Here is a 27,940-nt window from a genome sequence, read left to right as displayed (position 1 = left end):
TAATTGAGATTTGACAGTAATTGCTTTATGCGGGCGTGAAGCACTTCAATATGATTTTGTGACCCGTGGACCTAATGTGTCTACTGCATGGACCCTCACTACCTCAAGGATACATAAAAATAATGAAACATTCCAATCAAAGATAATTGGAGTAAAGTTTTGTTTCAGCATAACCTTGAAGAAATCAGGGTTTGAATGAACGAAGCATGTGTCATCCTTTTTGAGTAGATTCCCATAAATGCTAAGCTGGCCTTGGTTAGCAATGCTAATGGCCGGAAACAACCACCACTCCCCAAGCCTTGCCACTCACTTTACAGGCATAACCCATGGGAGGCTCTTCTTACCATGTGCAGTTTATTTCTGAACCCTGTCACCCTTTTAAAGAAGCATTACAACAATTCTATGGCATTATGTGGTCTGGAAGCACTGAAGCTTATTAGGAGCAATCAAACCAAGAATGTCTTTTGTCTCTTGTGAGTTCATTGACTTTTGTGTTGGCAAATACTCTTCTAGTTAAGAGAACAGGATGATGATGATGATTAAAAATAATAATAGTAATAGTAATAGTAAAAATAAATGGTGAAGAAAAAGAGGAAGAGCAGCAAAAAATGAGTATGTATGTTGAGTATGAAATTGTCCCTCTCAGAATTCTTAAATGTGTCTCCGATGCTCTCCAAAGCAGCCCTTTAATGACAAAGAATAGTTGTATGTTTTCCATTAATTCAAATCTGTGCATCTGATTCAATTGCAGCTGCTCAGCTTTCATTAATACATGTAATCAAATCTCACCACCTCCCTAGAATTCCTTTGTCGCTGGTGTTAACTTAGTTGCTATAGACCAGATGTTGGGCTGCTGCTAAAATAACCTTGACCAGGCCTCAGGGTGAAGATGGATGATGCCCTTCCCTTACTAAAGAGAGGGGTGGGTCTGCAGTGAGCATCCAGCATGTACCAGAAAAACGTTTGTGAAATTTGGCCTTCTTAGTAAATCATTTCTCGTATTATCATCATGTTCTTATGTGACTATTTTAGTGAATATTTTATAGGTACCAATCTAGTCTAGGATCATTTAAAACTTGTTTTTTTCTTTTCTTTTAATGGGGACTGTATGTATGGTACCTGCCTCCTTAGGAAACACATGGAAATGGAATTTGAAATCTCAAATGTAAACTCAAAGAAAAAGTATCTAGGAATCATTTTCAAAAAGCGTTTCTTCAAAGTCTTTATTTATGGGTACACTAGCTAACTCTAAGCCATCTTTAAGAAAAATTTTGTGATGCATATACATTTAAAAACCGTTATTTTCATTTCTGATTTTTAAATGTAACAGATTGGTTTAAATGGAAAGCAAAAATTAAATAATATTAATTACTAATACTAATGTCTGTTAACGTAACACATAAGGAAAGAGAATTTGATTCTACTTGAGATTATAAATGAAAGCCTTTCCTACTGTTTTGGTATTAAGGGGGAAATTTTTTAAAAGTACATTGTTTCCTTTATTCTACAAACCATGGATTTAATTTAAAAATAAACTTAATATCTGTTGATCCACTCTTTATTAAATTTTCACACAGGTACCTAAAATCAAACTGTTTTTTATTTTCTTTGAGACTTCACTGTTTTAAGTTAAAAATACAGTATCTGCTAGGTCATATTTTTTGGTAGATGCCAGTTCCTTTAGGGCTGAGTCATTTATGTACTTACCCTCTGTCATGAGATGAGTGTGAGTTGAGTTGCCTAAAAGAGAGAGTTCATAGATGAAGCTTCACTCAAGACCAGTAAGCTAAATGAGCCTTTTCCTCCCAAACCAGGAGTAATGCTCGGAAGACTGTAATTACCAAACTAGGTCAGTGGTCTTACAATCTTTTTTTTTTTTGATAACCTTTTTGAAAGACCAAGGACATAATGTGATTAGACAGATGTACCTGATAGAGAACCTGGTTGCTTCTCAACCATCACATGTATTCTTTGATCCTAAATGAAAACCCAAGAGTAGTCTTTCTCAATGCTTACAAGACAGATTCCTTTAACACAAAAAGTAATTTAACAAAATTTTACTGTAGGTGCCCATTTTTAATCACATTACAATGAAAAACCACACATTTATGTTCAGAACATTGAAAGGACAGAAGTTCTAGTCGAGTCAATTTGTGGATTCATGGCACTTACTAGGCAGCAAGTACTGCCAAGAAAGCAGTGACCAAGAACAGATCTTGTCCTTCAAGGGTCTCACAGTCTAGAGAAGGTGACTTTATAAGCTATGTCAACAAACAAATCAAAAGACAGCATGGTGAGCATAATAATACGTGTGTCTAAGGTACAGATGTAGCCCAGAAGAGGAGGGGATTAATTTTAGTGAGTGGGAGGCCCTGGAAGACATCCCAGAAGTGATGATATGTGAGCTCTGTTTTGAAGGATGACTAAAAACTTATTGAATGTATATGTTAAAGGTGCTTTCGTCTGCAAGGAACAGAATACCCCCAGAGAGCCACTTGGCTCTCTTTTTCACTTCATTCAAGTCTCTGCTCAAATAATTATCTCTTAGAAAAAGTTTCCATGAGTAACCTGTATAAATTAGCCTCCCATTATTCTCTATCCCCTTATCTTGCTTTGTATTCTCCATAATGATTACCACTATGTGGTACATTCCATCAATTCTTTTTTTTCTGTAGTGCATGTCTCTGTTGGTACATCCCCTGTAAGGCCAAGAAAGTTGTACATTTGATTTACTGCTGCAGTGCAAGCATCAGGAGCAAAGTCTAAATAATTCAGTATTTGCTAAGTGAATATCCAACCAATCATGATTTAAACAATAAAGATATTTACTGTCTCACAAAATAAAAAGCCTGTAAGCAGGTAGTTTCAGGGTGCTATTGCTTGGTATTATCATTTGAGACTTAGGGAGTTTCCATTTTCCACTTTTTTATCTCCAGAGTGTTAGCTTTTGGTCTTTGAAGTTGCCACCTGTGACAGCCTCAGAGGTAAACACCAAACATCACACTCTTCATAACTATGTTCAAAGCAGGAAGAGGAAGAAGACAGGTTGCTGTCTCCGATGTTTGTCTCTTCATCAGGCAAATAAATCTCCTAGAAGCTCTGCCAGCAGACTTTCCCATAGGTCTCCTTGGTGAGGACTGTCACATGGCTAGAACCAGCAGCATGGGAGGCTGGGAAAGCAAGTAGAAGCAGAAGGGACTGAGGGTACCATGGAGACTTAAACTAATTTTGATTTATCCTTATGGGTTGGCCCATTGCTCCCCAAACAAAATCAGTTTGAAGAAATAAATAACAAGTTTTGAAAATAACAATTAAATATAAAGTAAGTAAAAACTGATTGCATTTTAGGTAACATTTTTTTTTCTATGTTGATATGAAAAATAGATACAGTAAAACTGTGAGATTAATCATGAACATTTTCTATCTTAGTCATAAAAAGCACGTTTTCCATTTTCTGCCAATACCATTTTTTCGTGTGAATTTTAATCTGTATTATCATAAACAGTTATCTAAATCTGACATTCGAAGTTATTCTCAAAAAAAGTCAGATGTTTCACAATTGACCAGATGGTTTATGTTCAGTTTCTGAAACTCCATATGAAATTTGCAGTCAAAGGTGGACCTGCGTTAGACCACGGACTCAGATTTGCAGACAACCAGGTTCAGTGAGTAAAATCTTCTTTTCAGAATCCTCTAGAAATTGTAGAGAACTTTGTATCATTTCACAGAGTTCCCACTCTCTCTGGGTAAAAAGACCACAAAAAATATCTTAGAAAATGAAGATATCTTCTTTCCATATTTATATCCATAAGTGAAATATATATTTGAAATAAGTGATCAAGAAAAGGTAGACTTGATCTTCAGTAACACTGGTAATGTGATACATATTATAAAAGAGACATAAAATTCCTGTTTTCAAAAATGTGACCCCCAAACCAGGATCTTTTGTATGCCCTTGTTTGGGGGACCAGAAGCAAGGTACAATATTAGTTGTCGCTTTAAAAAAAATAGAAAAGAAAAAAGGAGCACTATTCATTTTTCTTCTTCCTTCTTCGCATATCTCCCTATCTCATTATCTCTGTCTCTCTCTCTCTTACCTTTCCCTCCTCATCCTTCTACCCCAATCATCTCCTTCTTTGTAGAAAAAGAAACAACAATTTGCTATGTGGGTGTTCCTGAAATTGCTACAGTTCCTGTGGGTGTTTTGTAGTGACTCTTACCTGTTTTAGTTGGATCAAAGTGTGCTGTGTTATATCAGCCAATATCAAAAGGAACATTTCACCATAAAAAAGGAACTAGTGGACTTTTCACCTACACAATATTTATTAACTTCGAGTTGTGTTCATGCTGTTACCATGCTGATGATTTGCTGATTTTCCTACAAATAGCCATTCCTGGATAGGATTTTTATTCATCATGCCTTTAAAAAAACAAACAAACAAACAAAAACCTCCTAGGAGCAAAAGTTGAGGCATAATTCTGACTCTGGGGCACGTGTCCCAGAGACACAGGTGGAAAGGTGGGAAGACAAGGAGATGAGAGATGCTGAGGGGAGGGAGTATGTGCAGCCAAATTTCATAAGCAGCCTTGCTCGCCCAGCACACTCTGCTAGGCTCCTCTAAAGACTTAACTTTCCAAGAAGTTTCCCTCTTCAGAATGTCCCTTTACTCTGTAGGTTAGGTCTGTGCTTCATTTACATATAGGAACAAACATATAATAGGAGTTTGGGTTGCACTGGCAAGTTTGCTACGATGTGAGGATGAAGGGGGCTGTGTCACAGAGGGAACCATTTCCATCTCAGTCTGCTTTTATGCTTCTCTGGGTTCTCTACCACTTTGTTCATTGGTCGACAAGTGGAGGCTGGGGAAGGATGTGGAACAAGAAAGAATCTTAAGCATAAATTAGTGGCGTGCCTAGTGGAAAGATGTGGACCGTTTTCTGCACCTGTCTTTATCACCTCACCCCTTAATCTTAGAAGGGCCCTTCCTTCTTTCTATTTTCACCTTCAAAATCACGTACAAAATTAGAATGAACACTTTCATGCAAGCACAAATTACTAGACAGAAAAGAAGCCTCAGGCTCCCACGCCCAGAGAATAAAGGGAGCGCGCACATGCCCAGGGAATTCCTGTCAAAATGAGCACCGAGTCAGCAAAGGAAAACAGCCCCTAGATTCATTGATACAATAACAGTCTGAACATTCAGAAATACTACTTGTACCTCCCTTCCCCCAGCATTACCTTAGCGTTCTAAAGAAGACACCTCATACCCAGAGGCATTTGCGGTTGCTTTTCTTTTGGGTTCTAACCTATGGATGAGCAGTTCCATTTACATTCTCTGAGACTTCTCACCATCTCCCTTCCCGTAGTGGGGCAAAACCCACAAACAACCCAAGAGGCTGAAAAAGCTAATAATGAGAGCTAACTTCTGCTACATGCTACTGTGGGCCAGAAACTGCTCACAGCTTTACTCTGTTTAATCCTAATTGCCCCAACAGGTTCGAATTTCCGTCATTCCTACTTTACAGAAAATACTTTCATTTCACATTTTTCAGATGTTGTTCCCATTTCACAGGTCACTTGCCTGAGGTCCATGGCTAGTAAATAATATACCCGGGACTTGAAGCCAAACACTAACTAATGGAGTGCTTGCTCTTAGCAAGTGCTCTAAACTTTTTGACAAACCAAACCTAACTTCGCTTTTCATCATTTGCCTGAGACATTTTCAGCAATGTACATAAAGTCTGAGGTGACCACAATTCCTAGTTTAGGAAAATGCATCAAAATAAGAAAGGGAGTTATGCGGAATCTGGATCAAAATTCACTGCTTACCTTTTTCTTTGAAGCTGTTTAACAAAAGACACTTCGTTTGTGCTTATTATTATTTCTCTTTGATATGTTATTTTACACTCTACAGCCAATGGTTTTATACAGTTTTACAGGCCAGTTTTCAAAGTACAAATTTTGTCAAGAAAAGAAAATATTTCCTGCCTGTCTTTTTATTTCAGCGATTTAATACAGATTTAAGCTACCTAATATGCTTATTTTTAATATGTGAAAATAAGATTTTATCAGTAGAATTAGCTACATTTAAAAAAAATGGTTACTAGATGTATCCAAGATTATCTGTAAATCGTATCTGGGTTTCTGAGTATAGCTCATAGCTACAAAATTGTGAAAGAATATTTTTGGCAAGAAATGATTCAATACACTCTACATGAATATCCTAACAAATGAACTGTGCGTACCCAGTGAAATATTTTACTAAGAATTCCTTTCTAAAAGCCATTTTATTCAGCCGTATCAAGAGAGTTTTAAGTCCAATCTTCTTCTCTTTCTAAATTCATAATTTACCACCTCTCCTATTTCCAACAAGGATTTGAGGTCATTTAAGTCAAATCCAAGTGGTCCAGTCTGTAAATAATCTTGCCTATTTGGATAAGTGTCTTCTATATTATGTTGCAGGATATGCAGAAGAACTTTCTTACGCATATGAAAGTAAAGCAAGCTGGGAAAATGTGAAGAAACCTTCAATTCTAGCAAATGCAGTTAATATTTTTTGAGTGCAGTGTGCCAGTCACCACATTAAACCGTATTGCATAATTTCACTTACCTAGAAGGGGATCTTATGTAAACAAGAGAGTGTAGACAGAAGGAAGCTCACAGGGCCCTACAGGCTGTGATGCCAACAAGAGGGCTGGGGCCCTAGGGGTGAGGAAGCCGCCACCGCCCCAGCCATCACAGCGGTTCTTGCTTTGCCTCAGTCCTACCTAGGGAATGATGCCTGCCATGTTGGACGTGGTCAGTAGTGTTTGATGGGTGCTTTATGCTTGAAGAGTCTCAAGCAAAAAGGATAATAGGGGAGGAGAAAGAAAGAAAGCTCTAGTGGAAAAAAAATCATCTACACAAAGCAGATTTTCTTTGGGTCGCCTTGCTTTTTTCGCAAATCAGTATCAAAACAGTTGTGTCTCCCCAATCTTGGCACCTTCCTGAACTGCCGATCTTCAAACTAATTCATTTAGTATAATCTCCTGTCTCTTAATTAACAAGAAGAGTTCTTCAACCACATGCACACACACAAATCATATTGGTTAGCAATTCTAAAGGGGGTTTGAAGCTAAACACTAACTTAGGGTTATATAAACCTAAGTGGATGACAAGGAATTCAGGTAGATCAAATGCCAGGAAAAAAAAAAAAAATCCTGAAATGAATGCCCTCAGGCAGACAGACTGCTGAGGCTCAGGCTGCATAGATGCATCTTTGAGCCCCTTTGGTTCCAAAGATGACCATTTTCATACTGACACTTTCCACTTTATTTAGATAGCATAGGTCATCATAGAATAATTTAAAAGGCAAAAACAAAAGTCACACAAATTTTCACAATGTACATTTATTACTTTTATAATTAAAAAAAAGCCCATGGAAAGGCATTAGAAAAGCCTTCACACAGTACTCACATTTGGGAAAGAAATCATAATTATATTTGTAAATGTATTCTCATTTAGAGATGTTCATGCTCTAAATTTAAAAAGTAAATTGTTCATAGAAGAAAAAAAGAACGATTTATATATAGTTGATATGATACTAAAAACAAATACGCCAACCTCTCCAAAAGCTCTTTTCCCATTGTAAACTTTGAACAGATATTGCTACATATTTTCGTAGCTTGTTTATGCACATAACCTAAACAAAACAAAACCTTAGCCTCTTTCCTCTCCTATGTCTGTAGAAATTCAGAAGCAGTGAGTTGGCCATTTATGGGTGTCTCAGTGTTCTAGGACAGTATTCAAGTACCCTTATAGCCCAGGACCAAGACCCAGACACAGCTTTGTCTCTTAGCAAATGAACTCATGCTAACTAAAGTTTAGCTCAGAAAGCTACTTAAGGAATTTATAATGACAAAAAGACTGGAGTCTGCATAAGCTCTCCCTAGAGGCAGAACAACTCTGAAGAAGACAAAGGATAGTCAGAAGATTTCTTGGTGAACTTGAAATCAAGGCAGTGATTGGATGATACTAGTGTTAGGTCATCAAATTACTATAGTCTGACGCTTACTTTTACACCATAGAGATTGACTTGCTGGGCTAAACAGAGTACAACCTGGGGGGCAGAGGACACTTGTTCTCTGTACAGAGCTGGAGACATTCCTGCTCTTTTATGCCCATAAGCCAGTGATTATCACTTTTCTCCTGTTGGCATGTCCTTCTTAGGCAGGCTATGATCCATCGGCTCAAGCTCAACTTCCACTGTTAATAGTAGGGCTCTCTGGTCAGGCTGTTCTGATACTGTACCCAAGGCACTGGATATAGGCAGTCATTGACACAGAGCCACCTAACATAGGAGGCTTCTACAGAGAACGCTCTAATTACTTAATTAAATTATATTCGATTAGATTAGATTAAATTAGATTTGTCTTCATTTTATTCTCAGATGGTAACTTTAAATTCAGGTTGCAGTTAGCTGGATATCTCTCCTAATGTATTGATAGCTGCCCTGTGGATATTCATTTTAATGTAATCTTACCTAATAGCTAGACTATAGTTCCGTTTTATTAAAAAAGAAGAAACAAAGGCAGCAAGAGTTTAATTAGTCAGTGGTTTTTATGATGATAAAAGTCCAAATTGTTTTCTGAAAAAAAAACTTCTATCAATGCTAATTAATATAATAAAAATAGTCTTGTGTGAGGTTAATGGTTATGTGTAATTATTTTATTTGTTGTCACCAGACAGAGAGTTAAGGAAGCCTTGCTCAGTTTATTTTGGAGTGTAATTCAATTTAAAATGGATCTAACTTTGAACCCATAAAAGGAGAGTTAGTTTTTAGAATAGTAAGATGACCCACCCTATGGGGTAATCTCACCTGTGTGAGGCAGAAAGCAACCAGATATAGTCAAAAGAGCACAGGCCACCGAGAAAAGTAGACCTGGGTTCTAATTTTGGATCCACCACTTCCTAATGGATCTACTACTTAATTTTCTAAGCTCTCAGAAATCCTGGTTTTACCAAAATGAAGAATGGACTCAACAAAACCTAACTTAACCCAGGTTATTTTGAAAGCAATGAAAGACTGAAATACGGAGAATATATAGATCAACATGTAGCACATGACAAGCAGTCAGAGGATGTCATTTTCCTTCCATCTGCCCTAAAACTGGCCTCACATCACAGAGAATACCATGTTAGATGATGGCATCTACTGGTGAAGTATTATGCTTCTCCACTGCAAACAATCATTCAAAAGGTTAGAGGATTCAAGTTCTTGAAATTCCAAGAGTATGTATAGTCATACTACCCAACATCCTAGACAGAATTCTTATGATTCAGGAAGGCAGCAGGGGATGCCTTGGTAAAAGACTTCGGGAGAAAATAATAAATGTCTAGATAGAGTCTACATCATAAATTAGGAATGGGTCTGCTGTGTTACAACCTTCTCCACACCAACAATTTCCAGCTCAGCTGGAAATTTTGGAGGTGGTGGTTATCTTTTTTATTTTCAGGTGAGAGTCAATAATTCCGTAATGGACTTACTGAACTTGAGGGTGAAAATTTATACTGAAGAGAAAAAAAAAATTATTTCTCAAAAGATCTTACCTGCCTTTACTATTTTTGCCAGGAAACCCTGTTTATTTATGTTATGATTGATGGATATTGGGCTTGTTTCCAGTATTTTGGCTTCTGTGGGCAATGCTGCTCTGAAAATTCTTGCACATGTCTCCTGCTCCACATGTGCAAGAGATTCTCCAGAAAAGACTTCCTAAACCGTGGGCTGCAGCGAAATACAGGTGTACCAGGATATGTTGATCGCCTCAGTTCATGAGAATCTGACCATGGCTCAGGATGCCCGGTTACCTAAAAGTTCCCCTAATAGCGGGCTTTTATTCTTTCTTATTTTATTTTTTTCCTAAGAATTGTTATTGTGAATGATTGTTAGATTTTTTTCTGCACCTGTTTAGGTGATCATATTGTTTTTCTTCTTTATTCTGTTCATGTGGTGAGTTACAGAATAATTTTCTAATATTAAACCAACCTTGCATCCTAAAACCAACTTGATCATGATATAATACGTTTTATAAACATTAATAAATTTATTTTAAGGTTTTGCTTAAGATTTTTAGATATGTTTGTGAATGATATTTTTGTGAGATTTTCCTTTCTTGTTTGTTTGTTGTTGCTGTTTTTTCCATTGTTTCATTGTTATATTGTCCATATAACATTGGTGGGGGGCATGGCATATTCCCTTCTTTTTATACTCTGGGAAAGTTGTGTGAAGGATTGGAATTTTCTCTTTGAATGATTGCTAGGAAACACTAGTGATCCATTTGTGTCTGTCATACTCTTTATGGGAAGATTTTTAACTTCTGGTTTGATTTTCACAATTACAAGGTTGTTTTTTTCTTTTTCCTCTTGAGTCAGTTTTAATAAGTAGTATTTTCTGAATTGAGAATTTTATTTCATCAAATTTTCAAATTAATGACAAACTTGCTCAAAATATTTTTGATAATTTTATTCTTATGATACCTATAGTAATGTCCCCTTTTCTTTCCCGATATTACTTATTTGTGTTTTCTCTCTTTGTTTCTTCATCAACCTTGCCAGAATTTATATTTACAAAAGTTAAACTTTGGCTTTTTTGATCCTGTCCTGTATGCTTGTTTTCTATATCATTTATTATTTGGCTATTCTTTGTTATCATCTAAAGATGTAGACCACATTCATTAATTGTTACTTTTTCTTATTTTCTAATGGAAGTATAAAAGCCTATGAGTTTCTCTCAATTAACACTTTAACTACATCTCATAAGAAGTGCACCTACACTTTTTATTATTGTTTATTTTAAAATATTTTTTAGAGTCCATTATGATTTTGTGTTCAATCCATAGGTTTTTAAAGTATGTTTTTAGATTTCCAAATATATAGGTACTTTTATCTATTATTGATTTCAAACTTAATTGCATTTTGTTCAGATACTATAATCAGTTAGATACCGATGCTCTGAAATCTTTTTGAAACTTGCTCTTTGGCCTAAATGGTGGCCAGTTTTCATATTCACAACTTGTGCTTAAAACAACACAATACGTTTCGGATCACTACGTCTTTCCGAAAGCCTGTATGTAGTGCTTTCAGACAAAAACCTACATGATGCTAATCTTATGGTTTGATGACTATCTTATGGTTATGCATTCTCAGGGTAATTTTTCTTTCTCTTTCTTCTCAATGCAGAGCTAAGGTTCCAGCAGGATGTTTTCTCACTGTCTTCTCTGCTGAGTGTCATTTCTCATTTACCTTTACACTGAAGGTGTAACCCTCTGGGGTGCTAGCTTTATGCAGGGGCCTCTGTGTGGCTCCCCTCCTCAGACAGTCTCTATCTCCTATGTCCTGAATCCCACAGAGCATCAGGGTCACTGTGGTTTGATGGATACCTCTGCAGGAAACCTGGCCTCTGTGCTTGCCAACCTCCTGGGATTCTCACTCTCTGTTTATGCAGATTCTCACATCTGCAGTCTCTCTACTATTTTGTCACATAGTGATTTATTTTAAAAGAGGCTTTATGTTTCCTTGATATGTTATGAAACAAGAAAATCAAGGTTAATGGTATGATATTACACACATCTAAGAAAGGGATACACACACACACATGAACATATAGACATATATGTATGGGTGTATGTATTTTTTCTTGTATTTTGCAAAAAGAAACACTGAAAATATAAGAAAAAATCCCCAACAAGCTGGTATTCTCAGGAAACACTTTCGTTCCCAAAATAACATGAGAATAAGATAGGAGCCTATTAAGTACAATTTGAGTAAGGAAGAGAGCATGGCTCCAACGCGTACAAGACCCAAGTACCAGTTAAAACCAGCAAATATTCTAAGTCAGTATTTCTTCTCTATCTTATGGATATGAATTTGCCAGAGGGAAGATGCACCTGGTAAAATAATCCTTGTTGAGATGCTTGAGAGTCCACTAATACATTTATTACTAACAGAGACAAGAGTGATTCTCCTGACTTTTTCAGAGGACCAGCTTGGTGCTTTTTCTCCATACATGATCATCTTTCTTTTCCTTTTGGTTTTTCTGGAATGGTTAACCTAACATTTTACTCACTATGCATTCATTGAATTCCTGCTATATGCATGCCTTTCTAGAGGACCAAGAAATGAAATAGTCTTTGACATTTAATTTTTCATTCATTCAAGTATCAATTCCTTTAAAAGTATGTACTACCTACTATGTACAAAATATTTTTAAAGAGGCTAAAATTGTTGGCTCTAGTGTCCCACTGTCTGTCCTCACATCCTGATTGGCCACTTATTAACTTTTTAACTCTGGAAAAGTTACTAAAATTCTCTAAGTTTCTTCATCTATAAAACTAGAAAAATAATAGCTACCTCAAAGTAGTCGTGATTCTTAAATAAGATCTTGCTGGTGAAGCCACTGGTCCATACATAGTAGAGATGTAATTCAGTCTTCATAAAGCACTGGGAAATATCACATTTCTATAATATTCTCAAAATGACAGAGTATAGCGATGGAGAACAGATCTCTGGTTACCAGAGGTAAGATTGAGGGGAGGGTGTGACTCTAGGGACTCATAGGGAGTTTCTTTGTGATGATGGAAATTTTCTAAATCCTGATCATGGCAGTGGTTATACAAATGTATACATATGGTAAAATTTCATAGTACGGTATACCTCCCAAAAAATGAGTGCATGTAAAAACTGGTGAAACCCGAATAGGTCGGTAGTTAAGAGTATTGTACCAATGTCGATTTTCTGGTTCTCAAAAATGTACCACGCTTGTATAAGATGTTACTGCTGGGGCAAGCTGGGTGAAAGATACACAGGAACTTTCTGTATTATTTTTCAACTTCTTGTGAGTCTTTGATTATTTCAAAATAGAGTTAAATAAAAATATAAAGCATCAAGAGCGATATGACGATGCAACTATGAAGAGATAGACTGGTTCTTGCTTTCATGGAGTTTGCATTCCACTGGGAAGAGAAACTAGTAATTACACTGCCAATTATTTAATCATAATTATGCCCAGTATCATGAAGGAAAAACATAATATGCTCTGACAGCACATGCAAGGAAAAGGGGCTGAGTCTGGGGCAGCTCAGAGGAGGCTTCTTAGAGGTTATGACATTTTTGACCCCGTCTATACGATAAGGATGAACTGGGAGGGGCGGCAGGAGGCTTTCCAGGCAGAGAGAGCAACATGTGAGGGGGCCGTGCTGATAGGAGACTTCCAGCAGCTGAGAGGGGCTAGCAAGTTAAAAGACATGCAAGAGTCAGAGTTAAATGGGCTAGCGCTATAAGCAGAGTGCTGCGATGGGTCAGGGAAAAAGTAATTACTTCTGACAAGAAATTGAAGGGAGGAGGGAATGACTGCACAACAAAAATAACACTTGGTAGAGCTTGGATTTGAAAAAAAAATTGTAACGAATTTCAAGCTACAGTTATAAAAAGTGCAAAGGAATAAATGCTTGGAAGTGTGTGATGAGTTTGGGAAACTACATGTAGTCTGGGGATTGGGTTCCTGGAAGAAGCTGGAAAGGGACTGGGAAGAAAATCTGGGACCAGATCACCAAAGGAACTTTGGATTTTATTCTGCAAACAAGGGAGGGGGGCCAGTGGATGTTTTAAACTGGGAACTTCTTAAAAGTTTTAATAAGATAACTGTGAGGCCAAGATAAAGCACAGATAGAATTAAAAGAAACTGAAGCCAGCGGGTTTAGCCAAAAGGTGACTGCGGTAGTCAAGGATAGGGACAGTATGGCCTGCATCTGGGGTGAAGGCAGTGGGCTCTCAGAACAGGAAATGACGAGGAGCCTTTGTGAAAGTCGGCTCAGAAGTCACTGGTGACCTCAGATCCAGGAACTTCACTTCTAGGAATTTGTTCCTTTGAGATACTCATACTGGTGCATAAAAACATATGCATAACAGGTCAATTGCAACATTATTGGAATTTGCAATAACTGGAGTGATTGTATATATTCATTAGTGAGTATTTAGTAAATTGTGGTGCATAATTATATAGTGGGGTACTATGAAGCACTTAAGAAAAATGAATTATAGCGTTAAAATATTTTTAAACTAAACAGTTACAAAAGACTAGTCATAATATGATCTAATTTTGTAAAATAATGTACGGGATGCATTTTTCATGCATAGAAAAAGATCTTGAAGGATATACTTGTTCTTTTGACAATGACGGCCTCTGCAGGGTTAGGTTGCAAAGAATTTTTGCTTTTTATACATTTTTTCAGGGTGATTATTTACTAGAAATGTTTACATGTTTAAAAATGTGTGTTATGCTTATACACGAATGGCATTGTCTTAGATGTGGTGCCCTGTGACGGGCTCTGAGATGGAGGAGGGAGCCCTTGGGAGATACACCGTGTAGAAAGTGAAGCAGACAGCTCTGGGTAGACGACCGACATTGCAGCTGTAACTGAGGCAGCCTGGGAACTCTGAGCTGGGTTGACCCTTTCGAGTTGCCCTAGGTTGAAGCAAATGGGTTGGATCTTTGTATCTTTGCATTAGTCAGTCATTGTATTTGGACTGCCCCTGGGGCCGGGGCATGACCTTGGGCAAGACAGTTTCCTGTAGCTGAGGGCAATTCCCAGTGAGGGATGCAGCTGACAGTAGCCAGCAACCAATACTCCCAGCAATTGAGTGAGGGATACTCGGGGCCCTGAAGAGGAGATCTGGGAGAAGCACCACAGTATCTACTACAGTTATTTGATATAAGTATAAAATTTATCTACTGACTTCGCAGACCCTGCTGAATTACCACAACTTAAGCTTTTACGAACGCAAAGATAAAGGAGGAAAAATGATCTCAGTGCAGAATAAAATTTAATGAAATCAGACCTTTTTGATTAAAAACTCTTAGCAATTAGGAATAGAAAGCAATGTATTTAACCTGATGAAGGGTGCTTTCTCTAGCCTACCATTTCACTCACGGTATGGCCTCTCCGTGGGCCAGCCCCCTCGGATTCAGTGCCCGCTGCACCAACTCGCACGTCCTTGCCCACACGCACAGGGCACTCTGATCCTGGAATTGGCATTTGCCCACACGCACAGGGCACTCTGATCCTGGTATTGGCATTTGCCTCCCAGGCAGCTCCAGTTTCTGTGCTTTCTACTGTTCTGGATTTTTTCCCCTGTTCTTTTTTTATCTGTATGTTGTTTTTGTTGTTGTTGTTTGTTTTGTTGTTAGTGATTTCCCTTCCTTGCTTGTGTGCTCAGCAATACATTTGAAAGTATATTCAAATGTTTCGCAGCAGGAAAGCTTTTCCCTGTATCTAGTCCACAGTCCTGGGGAAAGCTAAACCCCAACTGTCTTTGCCAAAGGCAGTTTTTCTTTTTCGCTGCCTATAATGTGACTTTCCGTTTTATGTGGTTTTATTTTTTTATATCTTATTTATTTTTAAGTTCTGTCCATTCACTTTTACCCTCTTCTCTTTCTCAGTTTATCTTCTGTTCCTTAAGTCTCAGTTTTTCTTCTTTGACCTCTATTCTTTAATGGAGAATTATTTGATCATAAAATTATACTTATCTTGGCATAATTCTTCTAGTTTGTATCGTTCAGCTGCCTTTTATTTTATTTTATTTTTTTGGTTATATTCCACTTTATATCTCTCTTTTGGTGTGTGTGTGGTATCTATGAATACATTGCATGCTATTTCTTTTCTTATGAGTACTGGGTACTCATCCTTAAATTCATCTGTCCTTCCTGAGCCAGCTATTTGTGAAAGGCTAGAACTGGAGACCAGCTAAGGGCAGTTTGGATTTCCAAATGTTTTTGGTCACCACCCTCCCCTGGAGAAAGACGTCTTTCTGAGCAACATTAACTCATTTTGATCACAGCCCTTTTGTATGGTGACAGGAAGCTTGGCCTTTGCCAGGTAAGTTGGAGGCTGAGCATTTAAGCTGGTTACCACGGACTTTTCCTTGTTTACCTTAACATAACCTTCATCCTGCTTCTCGAAGAGTTGACATGCTGGCTCATTTTCACATTTAACATTATGACTTTTGACATCTGAAGCTAAGCAGGGATCAGAACATTTCCCAGTGCTCGTATGCATCTCAGACCTCTTGTTCCCAGCAAGGGTCATTTAGTGTCCTTTAGAGTGTGCCACCTGTAGCGATCTCTCTGTTCTTGCCCAATCAGGGAGCCCTCGGATCTTGGTTCTTACATCAGAGTCTTCTCCTGTCCTGGTTCAGTTTTCCTAACCCTTGGCAGCCATTTTAAGAGAGCGATGTTTAGATTATGGGTGTTTCCTACTTCCATTGGTTTCATTTCTGTTTCTCATTCTCCTTATTCGTGGTCAATTTCAGAAAAGAGAGCCTTTAGGCTTCCATCTTGATCTAGAAGTTCAGAGAAGGATTATTTTAGGATGTAGAAGACTTAAACAGGTGAAGGAAGAGCTGACTCACAGAAGATCTGAGAAAGGATAGGCTAGAAGAATAACCTTGGAAGGAAGGGCATATCTTTCTCACTGACAGGAGGATAAAAAAGTAGGGGGAAGATGAAAAACAAATTTAGGTCAATAGGAAGAAAATTGAAGGCATGAATGGGTACTTGCTCCTATGGGAGAGGTGGAGTCCGACAGATACAAGAAGCAATACACCTTTATTCATTCATTAAGCAAATTTGTGTCATAAACATGTAATATGCCCGGCAGTAGGGAAATAGCAATGAACAAGACAGACAAGTTCTTATTCTCAGAGACTTCACTTTTTCATAGAAGAGTCAGGCAATGAACAATTGAACAACAACAATAACAACAACAAAAGGAGCCTATTTTTCTCATCAGGGTCTACTATAGAAAATAATGGAGCAGTGGAGTCATTGGCGAGGCTTCCATGAAGAGGTGATGTTTAAGCTAGACCTGAAGGAACAGAGAATCTGTCCATGTGAAAATGGGGGAAGAGCATTCATGGCATAGAGAGTAGAAAATGCTTTGTCTCTGAGGCAGAGAAGAGCTTAATGGGTTTTAGGAACAATCAAATTGCCAGTTGGAACTTAAGGAGCAACAGAGAATATGGTGTGAGTGGAGGCTGGAGAGAAAGGCAGGTACCAAATCGTACCAGTACTTATAGAAGTTAGGTTTTTATTCTCACATAATTCGCTCAGTCTGAAGAGCCAGTTAAGGATCGAAATGTAGATAAATATGAGTACATTCTATATTTTACCCAAAAAATTATATTTGGAAGCCATAAGAAAAGGTATAACATCAACATGTGCTTTAGAAAACCTCTAAATGGAGTTCTGGTGTTAAGGTCATTTGAGCAGAATGCATAGCATAAAAAAATATGATGTTACTCACAGCCTCATAATTACAAGTAGAGGAATTCTATGTTACACTTCTGGGATTGAGGACTAGAAACTAATTGTACTCTGGAACAAAAGATACTATAACATTTCAGAGGCCCTAGGCTTTGCTACACATTTCTGAATTTGAGAGTATGGCTGAGGGAAGTCAGCTGGGAGGAGGGCACTGATAGACTCAGGATCTCCTAGCCTAGGAAGTGGGAAGACAAGGGCCACGTCGAAATGAGACGTTCACTCAGCGCATGGGGCCATCTAAGACAAAGCTTGCCAGTATCCAGAACACACAACTTTCTCTCATGCTTCGTGTGTTCGGAAAGAGAAATCACAACTGGAAATCTTATCTCTCAGCAACAGTGTGACCGTGGAAAGAATTGATGAGACAGCAAATCATGACTAAGAAATCTGCAAGCAAAGTCATAGATCCCCAAACCAGAATTAAAATGTTTCCAATCAGTATTTGGTCAAGTCTGAGTACCAATAGATGAGTTTTAAAAGGGAAAGCAATTTCATAGGATCATGTCTCATTGAAACTATAGACTTTAAAGATGTATTCATTTATTTCTTCTTTCCCTCTCTTTCTCCTTTCTTCCTTCTTTCAATAGTAGATGTCTGAGATCATGCTAAATGGCCTTTATAAACCATTCTATAGGTAAATGCCTTTTCTCTTTAGCCTCCTTTGTGGCACTGTTCTCTGCAACATCCTTTTCATTCTAATATTTTACTAAATTCCAAAGAATTTCCCACTGATCAGTAAAGCTTCTTCTTGACGTAGACTAAAGCTGATTAGTTTCAGCTTCATTGGACTCAGTCTGAGAGACTCTTTGCAGAAAGAGAAAGTGTGAATTCAGTTTTCTTTTGCATTCATTTCCGATAATCCCAGGAGTTCAAATGAGGCCTCAATGACTTGCCGTGACACAGGTATTTTGACTGGGCAGCTTGAAGGACTGAGAAGTGACAGTGCCCCTTCCACTCTCAGTTCATGTACAGTATTCTGGTCCTGGCAGCTGAGAAGCAGCAGCAGGTGTGTGCTGAGGAATAGATGGTCATTGGTCCTGGTCACAGAAGGAGCTTCTTCATCACAATGGAATGTTTCAGTATCACTTATCCTGTCCAAGAGAACCTATTTTTGTTTCATATCCGTGCCCTGGTAGTAGAGCTCAAACTTATTTTGGGTTTGCTGATGACCATACTATCAAGAGGATATCAGTGCAGGAAGCCAAGAAGCTACCATCTGTACTGTGTTTATATATCAAGAATTATTTAGAAGGCTGATTACTCACTTAGCTGTGCCTCTTGACCTTCTAGTGTTACCTTAAGAAAGGTGACTTATACTTTCTTGAAAGTCACTTCACTTTTAATAACCCATATAATTCCCTCAACAAATTATAGGGAGGTCAAAGGATTGACCAAATTATACTATTAAGTATTGATCCACTGTGCTTTACATATGGCCGGGACTGAAAGATCATTCTCGGTCAACAGAAAGTAGCTCTCATCAGTGGTGTGCCGCTAAATGATTAACAGTCAGCTCGCCAGAGGGTACTTGATCTGTAGCATTTGCTGATTTCCATCGTGGAATATTAGGAACAGCTTCATAAATTTAAAAACTTATATGGAATGCAGAAATTCCACAAAAGGCAAAAATGACTAAAACTAACTCAAGAACAAATAGAAAACTTGGAAATTCTATATTTATTAAAGAATTTGAATTCATAATTAAATCTCACAAGAAAACTTAAAGTCCAGAAAACTTTAAGTTTTCTCACAAGAAAACTTAAAGTCCAAACTATACTCCACTGAAGAAGTATATCAAATAGGTAAGGAAGAAATGATATCCGTATTGCACAAAGTCCTTCAAAAAATAGAAGAGGGAACACCTTCCCAATTTATCTTTTGAGGCCAGCGTTGTCCTGTTACCAAATTAGGAAAAGACATTATAAGAAAATAAAACTAACTACAGGCTGATATACCTCATGAATAAAGATGGAAAAAAATCCTAATGAAATGTCAGCAAGTTGAATCTGGCAATATATAAAAATACATAATAACCAAGAATTAAAGATTGGTTTAACATTAAAAATCAGTCAATATAATTCATCACATTAACAAAATAAAATTGAGAATAGGAGAAATTTTTCTCAACTTGATAAAAGGCATGTAAGAAAAACCTGCAGTTAAGAAAGATCAAACTTAAATGTTGAAAGACTGACTGGACACTTTCCCTTAGGGAAAAAGGCAAGAATGCTCACTCTTAATCACTTCTGATCAACATTGAGCTGAATGTCCTAGGTTGTGCTATAAGAAAAGGAAAAAAAAAAAAAAGTAAATGGCATACAAATTGTGAAGGAAGAAGATTGTCTTTATCTGCATATCACATATCAATATCTAAAATATTTATATTTTAATTTATAAAATAACTACCCAAACCACTAAGTGAATTTAGCAGAGATGCAGGATACAATATCATTATACAAAAATCATTTGCATTTTTATATACTAGCAAGAAAGAATGTAAAAAATATTTAATACTGTCTACAGTAGCATAAAAATGAAATGTAGTGATTTAACAAAATACATGCAAGATCTATACACTGCAAACTACAAACATTGAGAAATTGAAGAATAAATAGATGGAGACATAAATTATGTTAATGAGGTAGACTTCATTAATCTTGTTAAGATGTCTTTTTCCCCCATATTGAATGCATCGATTCAATACACTTATAATCAGAATTTTAGCAGGATACTTTTATAGAAATTAACTAGCTGAGGTTCTAAAATTTAAATGGAAATGTAGAGGACTTCAAATAGCCAACACAATTTTGGAAAAGAATAGAGAGGGAGCATGTAGTAAGCATAATTCTAAGATGGCCCCAAGATTCCACCTCTCCACCCTCGCTGTGCAGGCCTGTATAATTCCCTCCCCTTGAGGGTGAGAGAAACCTGTGAATATGATGGGATGTCATTCTCATGATAAGGTTAGATTATGTGGCAAAAGTAAAGGTCCACCTATGGCTGTATTCAGGAGTAAATGGCTCATCCCTGTGTGTGGACACCAGACCAAATGTAACACTTCTTTCTCTCCCTGTGGAGACAGATGCCTCTTACCCATCTCTTAATTCAGGTGTACACACACTGATTGCACAGTCAGCCCTCTGGGATCAGACCCAGGAAGGAAACACACACAGGTCCTGAGTCATACTTGTGTCTATTTGGACAGAGAATTCCAGATCGTGGTTCCCTGGGATGTAGTTCAGAAGAGAAGGGCCACAGCCCTGGGTAGACAAGTCACTTGGCTCTGGGATCGCCTCAGTCCGTGGGTAGAAAAGAGACTCAAGGTGGCTGGAGTAAGGCCTACTGAAATAGGACATCTCAATCTTTCATGTGCATATGAATGACCTCAGGTCTTATCAGAATTCAGGATCGGAGCATATCAAGATGGGAGGTGGTATTCTGCAAATCTAGCAGGTTCTCAGGTGCTATTGCTCCATGGGACTCCACTTGGAGCAGCAAGACTGTAAAGCATGGGGACCAGGTCTGAGGACAGGTAACACCGATAGTCTCTACATTTAAAGTCTGTAGTGGAATGAATAAACTAAAATTATGTATAATTCAAAATACATTGTATTCAGAAAGATTTGATTGACAGTTAACCTTAAGCTAATAATAGGTTTTTTTAATCTTGTGCATTTATCAACTAAGTGAAAATGGTTGATCCAAAAACAGGATAAATAACTGGGTCCCCAATCTGTTTTTAAAACTATGTATATAATCTAGAGTTGGCTATTGCCATTATCATTCAGTGTGTTTTATGAAAGAATAAATGGCCATAACATCTTAAGTTTTAAGGGTGAATTTTTTTTGAGGGACCGAGATTACCCATACCATAACTGACATACTTGGACTAGAACTTTGGAACCCATCTGAATACGAGCCTTGAGCTATAAACCACCATGGGTTTTCTAAAAAGTGATATTAAAATATTTACTATTTTTATTAATAAAATGTGGGGACGTGGTTGACTTATAAGAAATGCGATTAAAATTGTTTCTGTTGAATATTCGTGCTGCATTATCATTCTGTAGTATTTATTATTTGAGACATAACTCTTCAGAGACTTTGATCCCTTCCTCTGTGGTGATTCCTTTTTCCATGCTACATTTATTGACAAAAGCATTTTCTTTTTCTTTTAAATTCTATGATGAAGGTTATGACCTTGGACCATTCATTTCTTTATTGTATTTGAACTTATTCTCTCATCGTTAGTTTGAAGAAAGCTGATAATAAATTGAGTACTCTACTCTTTTGATGATTATGCTGCTGATGGGTTAAAATCAGCCTCTGGAACCCAGATGAATTTACAGATTATTCCCAGAGAATTAGGAATCTTCTTTTGCCCTCCAAACATCCCGCTTCTCAGTGCAGCCAAAGCCCCCACATAGGCTATATAAATTAATACATTTGCTCGCAATGTGACTTTGGGACATTTTATAGCAGTGATTTCAGTGTTGTTAGTGGTGAAATAGAAACTTGAGAATGCGAAGATTAATTTAAAACACATGATGGGTTCAAGGAAAAGGGACATCCACTACAGATTCTTGAATGTGTGCTAACTCTGTACAGTGGGGAATGGGATCCAAAAACCACCAGTGAACTTTTAAACCCTCTTGAGAGGAATCAGACCAACATGATTAGCCCTGGAAGGGAGCCGTTTCAGACAAGAGACAGACCATTTTTCTCTCCCTCACAAACAGAACACCTCGGAGAACACAATGGAGAAATCACAAAAGCGGACAGCCCCGGTCGCTACCACTAAATGGCATGAAGTTAGAACCATCTTTCTGGTCCATAGCTGGTTAACTGATTTGTCTCTCATTATAGATTACAAGTTCTGTTGGGTTATTTGAACAATAGATAATTAATAAATCGAATGTTGTGGATAGTTGGTGACTTTGAAATAAAGGATTTCTTTTCCCTTCCAGTTCGTCGTAGCGGTGTTCTGGATAATTTATGCCTATGACAGAGAGATGATTTACCCGAAGTTGCTTGATAACTTTATCCCAGGGTGGCTGAATCACGGAATGGTGAGTGGACTGAAACAAATGATTTCCTTTTATTTTAAAAAAATCTGTTAAGGAGCTATTTTCTAACTAAGCTTTCCGTAGACTCTATCAAGCTGAGAAATATTGGAAGATTATAATGCAGTCATAACTAGAGAAGAAAATCAAATATAAATAAAAAACATCTTCCCATGAAACTGAGTCACTATTAAAACTATGTACTAGATGAATCCAAAGTTTATAAAAGGCATCAGTGGTGTTAGATAAGACATAGGTGTCTGCATAGAATTTGGTTTCTGTGCCATTAAAAGGTTTGTCCCCTATTGGAGCCTGAGGATCGATTCCTATCTGGGGGACTATTGACACCTGCCCCTCTTCTACTCACATCAGTGAGATTGTGTCAGAAGTAACTGCGTATTGTACTTGGACAGTTTCCCCCAAAGGATCAGCAATGCTGTTCTGTGCCCTGGGAGACCTGCTGCAGGCATGGGCGGTGTCAGCAGTGGCTGTCTGCCTTGTCCCAGTCTGCCCGTCCAGGGGTCTTTGCCTGCAGCTGCTAGGTCTTTTCCTTCTTCTCAGTCTAATTCTTCATGAAGCTTTAGCCATGATGTTACCTTCACAATTTAAAATCAAATGCTTTGGATGATTTGCACATCACTTTCCAAGGTTCGAAGAGATATTTCTGTAGAGTATGTTCTCTTCCCTTTCTGCTTCTGGAATTGAGCAGTTTTGGTAAGAACTGAGAAGCCTGTATTTTTTGGTTACAGCAATTTTTAAGACTGTCACTGGGTACCCATGGTGAAAAGGTCAACCTATCACAGAAATTATAGGGGAACAAAGAGCTAGAAATCATGTGTCTTAGGTTCAAAATAATAGTTTCCCTTCTGCCCCCAATTTTGGTATATTTTAAGAAAAGTGGTGCGTACTAACAAGCATTACTATACTGAAGAGCTTTGATCAATCCTTTTTAAGCTAGTTTATCAAAAGTGGCACATCGCAGAGAACTGAAAGTTCCTTTGAGTCCAATTAGAGCACAGTGTTGAAGGATTAACATGGCACCTCTGGTCTAGTTTTCAACAAATCGGCTTAGTCTTATCAGTTCACTTTAACCACTTAAGGGACCTCACCTGGTTACTCTGCCCCAATCCAACTTTTCCCTTTTCTTCAATGTGAAAGCCCTTTCATGATTCCATGTCTTTGCAATCCTCTGCCCCGAATGCCCTTCCCATTCTTTTCTGAGAAACTACTGCTCATCCTGGTGACTTATTAACATCATCTCTAAGAAGTCTTTTCTCACTCTCCCAAACCAAGTTAGCTCTTCTGTCGTTTGTGTTTGCAGAGCATTTTCATATGTCTGTTATCCATGTCTGTATCCCCCACAAAAATGTCACCCTTCTAGTGAAAAACAGCAGCCTCCAAATCCCACGCACTCTGCCCAGTTGCCTGGCTTATAGTAGGATCAATGCATACTTATTAGATTGATGAATTCAGTATTGTCGGTTTCCATAATTCCTTGCTAGTCAGTACTAATAACTATTATTTTTAAAAACCTACTGCGTGCCAGGCATTCTGTAGTGGTTATGTCATTTAATTTTCACAGTGGTACTATGAATGAGAAAGTATCATCATACCTTTTAGAGGTGAAGAAACTTAGGCTCAGAAAGTTTCTGATTCTAGCAGGGCCTTAGCTGGTGCATTGCATACTGTTCTCTAGTACAGTCCTTGACTCTTTGGGCTGTTGTCTACATCCCTTATCTACACAATATTACTCAGGCCAGAGAAGGAATCACAGCCTTTGCAAATTCTAGTGTTATTTAATGTTTTGAATGAACGGTTTATTGAGCATATTGCAGCCATTAGAACTTCATTTTGACTCTTATCATTTTCTCTTGATTCACTTTGGTGGGTTAAAATTCTCACTCTTGGCTGCAACCATTACTTAGAAATGCAAGGAGGATTTGAATGACACAAATACATAGGATTGGAAGAAGATTAATTAACATGTCAAAGTCTTTCAGATAATATGAGTTCAGTAGATTCTTCCACAGTGAATGTTGTCTCTTAGTAGAGATGAATGACTATTTTTTTGCTTTTCTTCATGTTCCAGTTCATGATTTTAGAGTTACTAAGAAGTCGCATACAGTGGCTGAGGAATATTTTGCAATATTAAGTAACTTACATTACTCCAAATGTGTATATATGAAACTTTAACTACAACATGATACTGACTCTTTAGATTGGCAATTAAAATATGAACATTTAAATGCTGTAGTCATGAATAATTTTTATAAAAATGTGTAAGAAGAATTATGAAATATCAAGATATTAAAAAACATTTTTAGCTTTGTTTAAATTTTATTTAAAGGTTTAATAATTAATTATCATTTGTATTTACTTTTAATTTTAATAGATAATTTTGAACATTTAATTTTAAAAATATAAAATAATTCAATTAAAAATTTTTAAATTTGCTTTAATGTCCATATTTTGATGAAAACATTTATATTGCGTATACTTCGATTATTATATTTAGTTGATATTAGATTTAGAGAAACACTATCAGTAGAGTTCAAATTTTGTTGACAATTTCCATCATATTTAGTGAATTTGCTGGAGTGAGGGCAAGAAAAAAATTTTGAATATTTATATTATTGTATTAAATATTTTATATTTGTAATTTATAAGTCAGTATGTTTTTTATTTTATTACTCATCCAATCATATTTTTCTATTTTATTTTATGAAAATACATGTAACTAGATAGGAAGATAGATCATATTTTATACAATACTTTACTAGCTTAATTTGTAACTTTTAAATATTTCTGCAAATGGTTTGTGGCCCTCTAGGCCTGTTTGTTCATTTAAATTTTTATAACTACAAGAATGCCTAGAGAGAATGTACCTCGTTCTTATGTGTAGAATCACATTTATTGTTTGAAGAGTCTCAACATAATTTCTAGAGATCCAGAGCCCTAAGCCACAGAACTAAGTCTGCGTGGCATCATTTCAGAAGATATCATCAAGTCAGTCCTGAATTTGCTGCATTCAAACTTCCCAGCACATTAGTCAAGAAAACAGGCATAAGAGAAAACTCACAGGATCTGAAATTCAGTTTTCACTTTTTTTTGTTTTTTTACATTGGCTAGTGAAATCAATGTTCTTATTGGTTATCGCTATTCACAGATTTTTCATTTTGATTTATACTAAAGTTGCCAGCAGTTAGACATGATTATAACTAAAGGCAAGTATCCTGTCACTTCCTTCCTATTGTCTTCCTCTTTACTCTCAGTAAGCAGTTATAGAATTTATGTGCAGACAAGAAAAGGAAATGAATAAATAGATGAGTTAAAATAATGATACACCTTGGTGTGTAACCACTAGGTTATCACCAACCTCCATGACAATAGCACCCAAGAAAAAATAATTTTAACTTATTACAATTAAAAATATAAACATATAAATATAGTACATTCAAATGGAGTCAGTTCAGTGTCCAAACTCAGGAACTGTCTATCCTTGAAGCCCTATTTATCTTTGTATTTTCAGCAACTCAAAAAACACATGATGCCCGTAAGGCGTTCACTGACTGTTGATGATAAAAAAAGATATTTGTACATTTGCTTTTGACACTTGGAAAAATGTCAGGTTTACATTTATATCCTTCTACCACCTTGTTATCCTAAGTCCACTGATGACCAGACAAAAGAAAAACAGAGGCGATATCAGTAAATGAATCAGTTTCTAAAATGTAGTGAGAATGGTCACGGGTAGTTGTGGGGAGGGTTCTGCATGGCAGCAATGTGTGGGGGCTGAGCTTTGATTTAATTCCATCTAGCAAACATTTATTGAAGGAGATTTGACTGTGAGTGGTGAATACCCAATGTAATATACCTATGACATATTATTGAATTGTACATTTGAAACCCATATAATTTTATTAGCTAGTGTCACCCCAATAAATTTAATTAAAAAAAGAAAAGCTATGATATGCAAAGCACCTTGCTAGGCACTGTGTGGGTATAGAATGGGAAAAATGCTTGCCATTTTAAAAAATGGAAATGGCATTTTTGAAGTGAAGGAAGGTACGTAGGAAAACAATGCCGCAAGCCAACAGAGTGGTCTCCGGTAGGCTGTGGTCACGCTGTCAAGGAAAGACACTGTTGTTATTCTGACCTTTGCATTGGCTGTGAGAATAGAACCCTGAAACTTTCTCTCCTGCTGATTATAGTTTTAAAGCATTGTCAGTGGAATAAATATACATTAAAAGCAATAAATAAATACATAGATAGATAGATAGATAGATAGATAGATAGATAGATAGATAGATAGATAGATAGATAATTAAAACTCTAGGAAGATTGCAGACTCTCACAGATGCTATAACAGGAAAAAACAACAAAGACAGTGTTTCTGCTTATTGAAGACCTAATTAATGTTTATGAAGAGCTTTGAGAAAGCCAAGCACTATGGAAGACTAGGATATTATTATTATTACCACAGATCTTTAAGCAGACATGACCTAGATATTCTTATAAACACAGCAGGAGTTGTTCATTCCCCCATGTAATTTGTAAGGAGAGGGGAAAAAAAATAAACCCGGCCTCTCTTCATGCTTGATTTGTCAGTTCTTGTTATATGTAACTGATCCCCAAGAGACCCTTAATTTAGACAACTGTTTATTCTGTTCAGTATTATTTTGACATTTGGTAATGACTGAAGTTTTTGTACATCTGTCTTTCCCAGAATTGAAGGCGTTAAATACTGCTTGTATGATCATTGTTTTTGTAGGAACTCAGATTTGACATTATTCTTTTGGTAGATAACACGACTTATAAAAAGTTTCTAGTTCTAGGATACACAGATTTTTATGTATTTCAGTACCCGTGGAGTTTGTGCCACCTTGAGAGTGGATAATTTATAAAATAAGCTGTTGGTTGAAAGAAGACCATCGTACACATTCCATATGAAAAAGCTGACCTTTCTTAATTTTCTCAATATGTTCTCAAGTAACTAGAGGATATCTGGAAATTTTCAAAAATCAGAGACTAGAACAGAGGTTAGAAATTTCTTGGGAACCTTTTTCTAAGACTCCCAGTGGACCTCCCAAAGCAAACAAATAAGACCCCAAAGACCCAGGAACAAGGAGAGTCGCATCCACAGGGAGGCAGTTTCAGAAGCGCCGAATACTGTTCTTGTGTGTCAGCTTTTCTCATATCCAATTTTACAGATCATAGCTTCTTCCATTGTGATAGTGAGTTCTACCAATTCCAATTCTGTGGCAGGTTTTTGCTGATCTAAATTTCGACATGAAGATTTGATTATTCTATTTAAATCAGTAATCAGCTTTAAGGTATTTAATTTTAGCTATTGCCAAGTTTATTTTTTATTTATTATTTCAACCAGAAATATTGTACACTGGAGAAAATATATATTTTTTAAATCGATGTTTAAGAAACCTTTCAATAATTTCGTGAGAGAGAAACCAAGAGGGTTTTCTAGTTTCACATATAAAGAGTTGAGAAGTCGCAACTTCATCC

At 37.0% G+C, this 27,940-nt stretch overlaps 1 protein-coding gene across 9 annotated transcripts in view; it reads left to right on the top strand.

The window, feature by feature from the left end:
- The window catches only part of AIG1 (androgen induced 1), a 197,852-nt gene that overhangs the window by 41,377 nt on the left and 128,535 nt on the right, over window positions 1–27,940 (top strand). For all 9 annotated transcript variants that reach the window (XM_011356132.2, XM_023528372.1, XM_023528371.1 and 6 more), the window contains exon 3: window positions 22,325–22,426. In XM_011356132.2, the coding sequence (XP_011354434.1) occupies window positions 22,325–22,426 (102 nt within the window). The remainder of the gene's footprint in view (window positions 1–22,324; window positions 22,427–27,940) is intronic.

Source organism: Pteropus vampyrus, unplaced genomic scaffold (assembly GCF_000151845.1).
Source record: "Pteropus vampyrus isolate Shadow unplaced genomic scaffold, Pvam_2.0 Scaffold24, whole genome shotgun sequence".
Lineage (NCBI taxonomy): Eukaryota > Metazoa > Chordata > Mammalia > Chiroptera > Pteropodidae > Pteropus > Pteropus vampyrus.
This window is presented reverse-complemented; position numbering and strand designations above follow the sequence as displayed.